The following is an 11412-nucleotide window of genomic DNA, read 5'->3' as shown; positions in this document are numbered from 1 at the left end:
AAGGATGCATGCAAAGAACAGGTTAAATAAGACAGGAGTGAGAACACATCCTTGTTTCACGCCGTTGGTGATGTTGAAGGGGGCAGATGTGGCTCCATCAGACAATACTTCGCCTGTCATGCTGTCATGAAAAAGGCGTATAATCTGGACAAATTTTCTTGGGCAACCAAGTTGTGTTAGAATAATCCAAAGGGCTTCCCTGTTGACGGTATCAAACGCCTTTGTCAGATCTATGAAGACAGCATACAGGTGCATGTTCTGTTCAATGCACTCCTCTTGTATTTGTCTGACAGCAAACACCATGTCGACTGTGCTCCGGCCAAGTCGAAAACCACATTGACTTTCAGGTAGATTTGCCTCAGAAATACTGGCTATTAGGCGGTTCAAGATGATGCGGGCGATTTTCCCTCCAACAGAGAGGAGGGATATGCCTCTAATTTCCACATTCTGCTTTGCTGCTTTTTGTTCTTGAAAAGAGAGACAATAGTAGCGTCGCGGAGGTCCTGTGGTATGTTTTCATCCTCCCAGATGCTGATGATCACGCTGTGGAACACTGCTAGTGCTGCTGGAACTGCTGCTTTATATATCTCTGCTGGTATCCCATCTTTTCCAGGAGCTTTTCCTGAACTCATCTGGCTAACAGCTTTCTTAATCTCTTCTATAGTGGGCGGAGAGTCAAGATCTGTCAGAGCATGTTGTTGTGGAATTTCATTGAGGACGTTGTTATTCACAGTTGATGGTCTTTTGAGAAGGTTGCTAAAGTGTTCTTGCCATCTTTCGTTGATGCCTTCATCTTTAATTAGCGTTGTGTTGTCTGATGAGAGCAGTGGGGGGTGGTCCTTAGTTTAGAAGGTCCATAGACAGTCTTAATAGCACTGAAGAACATCTTTGAGTTGTGGGTCTCAGCATAGTGCTCAGTTTCTTTGGCTTTGCTCTCCCACCAGTTGTCTTGTATCTGACGGAGGTCTTTCTGTGTTTTTGCTCTGAAGGTACTTGAAATGGTCCCGTTTGGAGACTGAGGAGGGATCATTCTGCCATTCGATAAAGGCTTTTCTCTTTACTTCCAGAGCTGAGCATATTTCTTCTTGGTTCTCATCAAACCAATCCTGATGTGTTCTTTTCTTTGGTCCAAGAGATGTTATTGCTGTGTCAGTCACCATCTGCTTGAACTGGTCCCACTTTTCGGTTGCTGTACCGATCAGTTGTCCGTGGGATGTCAGTTTGTCATCAAGACTTTTCTGGAAGTTGTTGAAACATTGAGCATCCTTCAGTTTGGCTATGTTGAAAGCAGGTCGCACATGTTTAGGGCGTTTGTGCCAAGAGGGAGCGATGTAAAGTTGGAGAGATGTCCTGACTAATCTGTGGTCTGTCCAGCACTCTGCGCCTCGCATTACTGTGGTGATCAGTTGGAACCGGCACCGGCCCCGCAACCACAGTAGCGTGTGCCGCAGGCCCCTGAAGGTGTGGATGGGCCGGAGGAGGGTCCGCTGCAAGTGATCTCCTCCTCTTCCTCCTCCCCAGACGAGGCAGTCTCGGGCACGGCTACGGCACCGGCCCTGGAGGACAATCGGATGCTCCAGCAGCTGCTCTGGCGGGCAGCTCAGAGCTTAGCGATCCAGGTGGAGGAAGTTGAGGTGGACGTGGATCCGGTAGTGGATATTCTGGCCCCCTTGGGCCTATCCAGGGTAACCCTGCCATTGATCAAGACAATAGCGGACACGTCCCGCACTTTATGGCAGATGCCAGCTTCATTGGCCCCCACCGCCAAAAAGACGGAGAGGCATTACTTTGTACCCTCCAAGGGCCATGAACACCTGTATGCCCATCCTCCCCCGGACTCCCTGGTGGTGGATGCGGCTAACCAGAGGGAGCGTCAAAGGTTTCAAGAGTCAATGCCAAAGAACAGGGAGGCCAAAAAGTTGGACCTGTTTGGCAGAAAAGTGTATTCCACAGGGGGTTGTGACGTTATTGATATAAATTGGGACCATATAGAACATGTGTTGCAACCAAGGTCCTGTAGTGGCACCAAATCTTAAGTAAAGGGGGTCATATAAGGTGTCTAAGACCAGGTTCTGGGTTGCTGGTTATGATTATGCTGTCTGTATGTCTGTGTATCATTTTGTAGTTGAAGTTATAAGTATTGGCTCTGTACTGTCTGTATTTTGTATTATGCTCTGCTTCTGGGAAATATCCCAGACAAGCTGGTGTTAGCCCTGCCTAGCTGGCTTGATGGCCCATTAAGGACCATCAGCTACACAATTGACCCATGGAGAGAAGGCAGACACGCCTTGTGACTCAGCAAAGTATGCAGAGACTTGTCCATGTGACTGCAGACTCCATTTTGCTGTAATTTTCCACAGTGAGGACAAAGAGATTCTTACACCTGGAAAAGTCTATATAAGGCTAATGCATCATCTCCATCTTGTCTTCAATCCTGCTTCTGACCTCTGGAGGGACTTTGCTACAAACTGAAGCTCTACACAAGGGACTGAATGACCCATCCCAGCGGGAGATGTATTCCAGAGAATACATTAATTTGAACCTGCAGTTTACTCCATCACTGCTGCAAGCCTGAACGAAGAACTTTGCCATTACTGTATGTAATTGATTCCATTTAACCAATTCTACCTCTCATCTCTACCTTTTTCCCTTTGTAAATAAACCTTTAGATTTTAGATTCTAAAGGATTGGCAACAGCGTGATTTGTGGGTAAGATCTGATGTGTATATTGACCTGGGTCTGGGGCTTGGTCCTTTGGGATCGAGGGAACCTTTTTCTTTTATTGGGGTGTTGGTTTTCATAACCATTCATCCCCAGGACGAGTGCACTGGTGGTGATGCTGGGAGACTGGAGTGTCTAAGGAAATTGCTTGTGTGACTTGTGGTTAGCCAGTGGGGTGAGACCAAAGTCCTTTTTGTCTGGCTGGTTTGGTTTGCCTTAGAGGTGGAAAAACCCCAGCCTAGGGCTGTGACTGCCCAGTTTAAGCAATTGGTCCTGATTTGGCACTCTCAGTTGGGTCCCGCCAGAATCGCTCTGTCACAGGGGTCTACAATTACATATAGCCAATCAACAGGCTATTGTAAGCCAGTACGGACATAATACATGCTCGGCCCTGTCTAAGTTCGCCGAGCTCCTTCCCCAGGATTTGCGGATGGAATTTTCGGCCCTGGTGGAAGAGGGAAAATTTTATATCCTGAGCTTCCCTCCAGGCAGCCCTGGACGCGGCAGACTCAGCCTTGTGACGCTGGCAACAGGCCTGGTCATGAGAAGGGGAGCCTGGCTTCCCCATGAGGTCCCACAGACCATCCAGGACCTCCCCTTTGAGGGGCCGATGTTGTTTTCGGACAAAACTGACAAGCGTTTGCATAGCCTAAAAGACTCGAGGGCTACTCTTCGCTCGCTGGGCCTGCATACTCCAGTAACCCAGCGCAGGCAGTTTAGGCCGCAGACGGCCCTGCGCCCCTACCAGCCTCAGAACCTCCCGGATGTCAGGTGCAGGCGCGGCAGGAACAGCAGGACGCGGCACCAACGTCAGCTGTCTGGCCAGGCGAGACTGCCATCGGGGCCCAGGCCTCCTATTTGATGGTACGGTCGAGGACGACCTACCAATCAGGACTCTGGATCCTTCTATCCCTATCTTTGGGTCACGTCTGTCCCCCTCTATCATGCCTGGTCCCAAATCACGTCGGACAGTTGGGTGCTTCACACGGTAGAGAGGGGATATGCTATCCAGTTCTCCTCCCTCCCGCCCCACCAGCCCCCCTCCCCGTCCCTCTTCAGGGACCCCTCTCACGAGCAACTTCTAATTCAGGAAGTGCAGTCCCTCCTCGCAGCAGGGGCAGTGGAGGAAGTTCCTCAGGAGCTCAGGGGCAGGGGCTTCTACTCCCAGTATTTCCTAATACTGAAAGCAAAAGAGGGCCTCAGACCCATCCTGGACTTGCGGCGTCTGAACAAGTTTGTAAAGAAGCTCAAGTTCCGCATGGTCTCCCTGTCCTCGATCATTCCCTCCTTGGTCCAGGAGATTGGTATGCCGCCTTTGACTTAAAGGACGCATATTGCCATAATCCCCTGGCACCGGTGTTACCTCAGGTTCATCGTGGCCAACGCCCATTTGCAGTCCACAGTGCTGCCGTTCGGCCTGTCAGCAGCCCCAAGGGTTTTCACGAAGTGCATGGCAGTTGTGGCAGCCTTCCTGCGCAAGCAAGGCGTTCAGGTATTCCCCTACCTGGACGATTGGCTCATAAAGGGCCGTACCAGGGCGCAGGTGGAGGCTCAGGTGCTATTCATCAGGTGGACCTTCCTCGAGCTCGGCCTCCTCTTGAACGAGGCCAAGTCCGCCCTGTCTCCCACTCAGAGGATAGAATTTATCGGGGCGGTCCTGGACTCGACCCACGCCAGAGTGTACCTTCTGGAGTCCAGGTTCCGGTCCATGTCGGAAATCATTCTCGGTCTTCAACGCGCCCTAACCACCACAGCAAGAAACTGTCTCAAGCTGTTGGGCCACGTGGCGGCGTGTACCTATGTGGTAAGCCATGCCAGGCTCAGGCTGTGTCCCCTCCAGTCTTGGTTGGCGACCGTATACCGCCCGACCAGGGACGCCCTGGATTCGGTGGTGACACTTCCCTGCTTGGTGCTGAGCTCCCTTCGGTGGTGGCTCGACCTGCAAGAAGTGTGCGTAGGGGGTTTCCCTTCGCCAGCCCTCAGCCCTCCCTCTCCCTGGTAACGGACGCTTTGGATCGGAGGTCGGGGGCACGCACCTGGGGGACGTCAGGACCCAAGGCTTGTGGTTGCCAGAAGACCTCGCGTTGCACATCGTCAGGGAGCTGAGAGCGGTACGCCTGGTTTGCCTCACCTTCCAACCCCACCTGGCAGGCAGATGTGTCTCAGTCCTCACGGACAACACATCAGCGATGTTCTATATCAACAAACGGGGGTGCACGCTCCTCTCCTCTGTGCAGGGAAGCCCTCGCGTTGTGGGACTTTTGCGTGCAGAACGCTATTCACCTGACAGCATCCTACCTCCCGGGGGAGCAAAATGGCCTGGCAGATGCCCTCAAGCCACTCATTCCGGGATCATGAGTGGTCCCTTCGCCGGGATGTAGTGCGCTCAATTTTCCACCTCCTGGGGTTATCCCCAGATAGATCTGTTTGCTTCAAGGGAGAACAGGAAGTGTCAACGTTTCTGCTCTCTCCTGGGCCACAGTCCGGGGTCTCTGTCAGACGCTTTCCTCCTATCCTGGAGGGATGGCCTGCTGTACGCCGTTCCCCTGATCCCCATGGTTCACAGAGTGATTCTCAAAATCCGCAGAGACCGTGCCCGCGTAATCCTGATAGCGCCGGCGTGGCTGTGCCAACACTGGTACACATCGCTCCTGCACATGTCCACTCGAGCGCCCCTCACGCTGCCCCTGCTCCCGGACCTGATCACGCAGGACCGGGGCCGCCTCCGTCACCCGAACCTGGAATCGCTCCACCTCACAGCCTGGATGCTCCATGGCTGAACCCGGTGGAGATGCAATGCTCCCAACAAACCGTTTAGGAAATCTACCCAGCTCTTCATTGCTGTGGCGGATAGGATGAAAGGGCTCCTGGTTTCATCTCAGTGCATCTCTTTGTGGGTCGTGGCCTGCATCCGGGAATGTTATTGTCGAGCTAAGGTCCCTACTCCTCCGATCACTGCCCACTCCACAATGACACAGGCCTCTTCCGCGGCATTCCTGGCCCAAATCCCGACTCAGGAAATTTGTAGAACCACTACATGGTCCTCCATCCACACGTTTATGTCACACTATGCCATCACGTATCAGGCTAGAGATGACGCAGCCTTCGGCCGTGCAATGCTTCAGTCAGCAGTGAACTCCGACCCCACTGCCTAGGTTCAGGCTTGTGAGTCACCTGCTTGGAATGGACATGAACAACCACTCGAAGAAGAAAAAAATGTTACCCACCTTTTAGATATGGTATCCCAGAGAGGGGGAAGGGGTGCTGTGTGGTAGCATGGAGGGAAGATACTGGGAGTACTGTGTGGTAGAATGGAAGGGTATCGGGGGGGGGGGGTATCCTGAAGGAGTGCTGTGGGGTGGGGGAATACAAGAGAGCAGGCACTATGTGGTGGTACAGAGGAATATCTGGGGGGAAAGGGCTCTGCAGTGATGTGGACAATAGCCAAGGAGGAGGGGTGCTGTGTAGTAGCACGGGGTGAAATGGGGGGTGCTGTGTGGTGGCACAGGAAGTATCCTGGAGGAGGAATGGGGTGCTGTGTGGTAGAGTGGCATGGGGAAGGGGTGGTGTGGAGAGGGTTACAGTACCGAGGGGGGTACTGCATGGTGGTGCAGAGTGGGGTATGGTACTGGAGACTCTGTGTAGTGGCACAGATGGGAAAGAGGGGTGCTCTGTGGTAGCGCAGAGGGGTGTACCAGGGGTGTGCTGCCTTGCGGCACAGTAAGGGAGGGTACTAGGGGAGTGCTGTGTGATGGCATGGAGCGGTAGTGTGGGGCGCTGTATGGTCACGCGGAGGGGTAGTGTGGTAGCATGGGGAGGGGGAGTACAGGGGCTGCTCTGTGATGACACAGAGGTATGGTACTGGAAGTACTGGGGGTGCACTGTGTAACGGCACAGAGGGGGGAGTATGGGGGTGTGCTGTGTGGCAGCATGGGGAGGGGATATCGCTGTGTGGCGGTGCATAGTGGAGTACCAGGGGTGCTGTATGGCAGTGTGTGGTGGGTACGTGGTACAGAGGAGTACTGGAGAGGGTGCTGTGTGGCAGTATTGAGGAGGGGTACAGGGGCTGCTGTGTGGTGGGGTGGAGGGGGAGTATGTGGTGTGGAAGGGTAGTGGAGGGCGCTGTGTGGCGGTGCAGAGGGAGGATACGGGGGTGCTGTGTAGCAGCTCGGAGGGGTACTGGGGAGGGTCGCTGTGTGGTGGCATGGAGGAGTAAGTGGGGTGTGTAGGGGGAGGAATGGGAGGGTGCTGGGGGGGTGCGGAGGAGGTTACGGGGGGCACTGTGTGGCGGGATACCGGGGGGTGGTTGTGTGGTGCCACAGAGGGGTACTGGGGGAGCGTTCTGGCGGTGCGGAGGGGGGTTACAGGGAGTGCTGTGTGGCGGTGTGGAGGGGGGGAATGCGAGGCAGAGGGATACTGGGGGATGCTATATGGCAGTGCGGAGGGGTACGGGGGGTCGGTGTGTGGTGACACGGCTGGTGTGGGGTACTGTGTGGTAACATGGGGAGGGGAAGTATGGGGGGCGCTCTGACAGGAAGCGGTACGGTACTGGAAGTACTGGGGGTGCACTGTGTGGCGGCGCGGAGGGTACGGTGGGGTGCACTGTGCGGCGGCGTGGAAGAGGGGAATGGGGGTGCGGAGGGGTACTGGGAGGTGCTGTATGGAGGCGCAGGGGGATATGGTGAGTGCTGTTTGGCGGCTCGGGGGGGGGTACGCGGGGCAGAGGGATGCTGTGTGGCAGCATGGAGGGGTACCGGGGGGCAGTCGCTCTGTGGTGGCGCGGAGGGTACGGTGGGGGGGGTTGCTGTGTGGCGGTACGGGGGATGCTGCGTGGCGGAGCGGAGGGTACCGGGGAGTAATAAAGGTAATAATTGGAGATATACCAATCTCCTAGAACTGGCAGGGACCTTGAAAGGTCATTGAGTCCAGTTCCCTGCCTTCACTAGCAGGACCAATTTTTTTGCTCCAGATCCCTAAGTGGCCTCCTCAAGGATTGAACTCACAACCCTGGGTTTAGCAGGCCAATGCTCAAACCACTGAGCTATCCCTCCCCCAGGAGGGGGGGTCGCTGTGTGGTGGCACCGGAGGGGCAGGGGGGGTCGCTGTGCGGCCATACAAGGGGGTATCAGGGGGGGAGTCGCTGTGTGGCAGCGCGGGAAGGTACGGGGAGGGGTCGCTGTTTGGCGGTGTGGAGGGTACGGTGTGGGGGGGGTTGCTGTGTGGTGGTATGGGGGAGTACCGCGAGGAGAGATGCTGTGTGGCGGTGCAGAGGGTACGGGGGAGTACTGGGGAGGTCACTGTGTGGTGGCACGGAGGGTCCGGTGAAGGGGGTCGCCGTGTGGTGGTACGGGGGAGTACCGGGGAGGGGGGGGTCGCCGTGTGGCGGAACGGGTGGTACCGGGAAGGGGTTGCTGAGTGGCGGCGTGGGGGAGTACCGGGGAGGGTTTGCTGTGTGGCGGCGCGGGAGGGGGATACCGGGGTCGCTGTGTGGCGGTGCGGGGATACCGGGGTCGCTGTGTGGCGGCGCGGAGGGTATCGGGAGGTCGCTGTGTGGCGGCGCGGGGGTACCGGGAGGGTCGCTGTGTGGTGGTGCGGGGAGGGGTTCCGGAGGGGTCGCTATGTAGCGGCGCGGGAGGAGGATACTGGGGGTCGCTGTGTAGCGGCGCGGAGGGTACGGTGGGGGATATCGGGAGGTCGCTGTATGGTGGCGCGGGGGTGCCGGGGTCGCTGTGTGGCGGCGCGGGGGTACCGGGAGGGGTCGCTGTGTGGTGGTGCGGGGTTCCGGAGGGTCGCTGTGTAGCGGCGCGGGAGGAGGATACTGGGGTCGCTGTGTGGCGGCGCGGAGGGTATCGGGGGTCGCTGTGTGGCGGCGCGGGAGGGGGTACCGGGAGGGGTCGCTGTGTGGTGGTGCGGGGGGAGGGGTTCCGGAGGGGTCGCTGTGTAGCGGCGCGGGAGGAGGGGATACTGAGGGGGGTCGCTGTGTGGCGGCGCGGAGCGGTACGGGGGGGGATGACGCTGCGTGGTGGGCGGGTAGGTGGGACATACTGCGCCGCGCAGGATTCGCACTGAGGAGACGTTGCTCTTGGGATGCTCTGGACCCATTTTCCCTCCGACGCGGGTGGCCTACCCTTTAAGAGCCTGGGGTGGGGCCATACTTGCTGCAGGAACCTGCCCTTTAAGGATCGTCCGAGGCTGCCCGAGCCGGCTGCCGCGGACCCGCTGCTCTCGGACCTCGAGCCGGCCCGGCTCCGCCATGGTTTCGTGGATCATCTCCCGGCTCGTGGTGTGAGTGCGGGGGTGGCTGTGCAGCATCCCGGCCCCCGAGTCTGCGGAGCCGCGGGTCGCACGCGGGGGCCGAGAGACCCGCTCGCGCTGCGGAGAATTGCAGAGCGAGCCGCAGCCTCAGGCGGCGGGCGTGTCGGGGCGCTGCGAGGCCGGGGTCGGTGGGGAGGGGAGGCTCCGTAGGCTTAGGGCTAGCGCCTCTTCCTCGGGAGCTCCAAGCCCTCGCCACACGCGCAGCGACACCGCCCCCCAGCCGTCTGCAGCCCGGAGCCCACCCACCTCGCTGGGCATCCGCCGGCATTAGCTGCATCTGGCAGGGGGCACTGGAGGCTATTCGGGAACAGCGGGGGTGTGAATTTGAGACGGGGTCCCTGTCAGCACCTGCTTCGCCTCGTAGGAACGAGACGCATAACTCAGCCCACCCGCGAGAGTCATCCTGAAAATGGATGAGCGCTGTGAGCTTTGTAGGTCAAAGCTCTAACCCATTAAACCTGGCTTCTTGGTTGTCAGCAGTGCTAGCTGGAGCACTTGGGCACTGTGTCCATTGCATGAAATGCAGCAAAATCATTTACTAATGTACATTTCTGAATAGTCTTGAGGTGAATCACCTTGTAATGTGCATTTCATAGTGCTGTAATCCCCACCATCCCCAGCTGCGAAAGGCATGGAGAGAGAGAGACAGTGGTAGGAAATTCAGGAAGCTGGAGCTTTTAGATATTTATAAAAGGAGGGTTTGGTGCCAGTGGAACTGCCCTTGGTAAAAGCCTGCGGTGGCTTCAGGCAGGCTGTGAGCGCGCCAATAACTGAATCTTATTCCTGAGATCAAAGGATGGGGGGGGGGACGGAAAGCAAAATTAAGATGAGGTATTGAGATCCAGGAGGAGAGGAACATCAAGTGGCTAAGAATGCTGAACAGTTCTCATGGGCTGTGTTTTATTCCAGGCTACTATTCGGCACTTTATACCCTGCATATTCCTCTTACAAGGCCGTGAAGACGAAAAATGTAAAAGAATATGTAAGTGTGAGTCACCGTGTTGTGTTCCCACTGGCAAACCTGACTCTCATCCTGTTTTCAACAATACCATACCACCCAAGATCCTCCCCCTCCTGAGATCAGCTTTTTGTCCTTCTCTGTATGGGACAAAGCACATCTCCTATCATGTGGGTGGGTGTGGTGAGCTAGAGGCCAGTCCCACAAGGCTAGGTGCGGTGTGTTCAGACTCACCCATGCTAAGTTCAGACACTGACTTCTTTTGACTTTGCTGCTCTGCATCTCCGTTTGCCCGTCTGTAAAATGAGAATACTAGCCCCTCACGACTGAAGGCTAGCTGATGCTGACCATAACGCTTTACCAGATATTTCCAACAGAATTCTGCTCACACAATTGGGGCCAGATTTTCAAAGGAGCTCAGCTTCCATTTAAGCACCAGAATAAAGGGACAGGTTTTCAGAAGAGCTCAGCATATTGGGTGCTGGGGAGCAGCTGGCTACTGAGCAAGCTTGAAAATCTGGTCTATGTTTAGGTACCCATAAGGAAGCAGAGCTCTCCTGAAAATCAGGCTGAAGTCAGACATGATACTGGGCTAGATGGACCTTTGGTCTGACCCAGTATGGCCGTTCTTGTGTTCTTATGCTCTGCAGGTGCTCATTATTGATAATATTAATGGATCCTTTAAGAAGGTATGGTGTTTCAGATTTGCTTGTTGAGAGGAAGGGATGGAGGGTATTAATCTATTCTAATGAGGTCAGACAGCAAAACCCTGGCAGAAGGAACCAGACTGAGATGGCAAGCAGTGCTTTATCAAAACAGTATTTCTCTGGTGGCACCATTTAAGTTTAAATTTAAAACTCCTTAAGTTTCTGGTCCTGAAGGAAAAGTATGCCCCCATACATGGATGTCACACTGATTCTCTGCAGACACAGACTTGTTGGAACAGTATCTTTTTAAGAAGGGTGAGCATCTCCAGAGTTGATCATTTAGTTGTCCAGATAATTTTTGTTAAAAATATCCAGGTACTCAAATTACGAGGGGCCCTTTTGTCCAAGTTGTAGGCTAATATGTTACCCCTGCCTATTGACAGTTTTGGAACAAAAGGAGATGTCATGGAAAGAGGCTGATTTGGCTGGAGGTTTCAAATCCTAAATCTAGTTTAGCAGGAGAGACAGTGAAAGTGTGAAAATATGGTATAATCTGAAAGTATTTCAAAGTCCAAACAGATGAGATGCTTTTCCCTCCCCTCTTCATTGGAATATGGTTCTCTAGCCCTTTTCTTCTGCCTCCTTTTGTTACTCTTCAGTCTTCTCAGTCTTCTTTAGTTTTCCTTTTATAGGTTGGATGATTTATTCTGCCCCGTTTCTTTTCTTGAATGATAAGAGACTTCTGTCAGGCTGGATTTTCTCCAGCTTCCT

General features: G+C 55.0%; 1 protein-coding gene across 7 annotated transcripts in view; it reads left to right on the top strand.

Annotated features, from left to right (window-relative positions):
* Nucleotides 1-8779: 8779 nt before the first annotated feature.
* Nucleotides 8780-11412, top strand: part of REEP2 (receptor accessory protein 2) — a 69949-nt gene continuing 67316 nt past the window's right edge. For all 7 annotated transcript variants that reach the window (XR_005583697.1, XR_005583698.1, XR_005583699.1 and 4 more), the window contains exons 1-2: nucleotides 8780-9006; nucleotides 9946-10018. Coding sequence is in view for 1 of the 7 variants with exons in the window: in XM_039484783.1 (XP_039340717.1) it covers nucleotides 8975-9006; nucleotides 9946-10018 (105 nt within the window). In the remaining 6 variants the exon portion in view is untranslated. The remainder of the gene's footprint in view (nucleotides 9007-9945; nucleotides 10019-11412) is intronic.

Source organism: Mauremys reevesii, linkage group 8 (genome assembly GCF_016161935.1).
Source record: "Mauremys reevesii isolate NIE-2019 linkage group 8, ASM1616193v1, whole genome shotgun sequence".
In the NCBI taxonomy this organism is placed as follows: domain Eukaryota; kingdom Metazoa; phylum Chordata; order Testudines; family Geoemydidae; genus Mauremys; species Mauremys reevesii.
The sequence above is the reverse complement of the archived record's forward strand: the minus strand, read 5'-3'. Positions and strand labels throughout refer to the sequence as shown.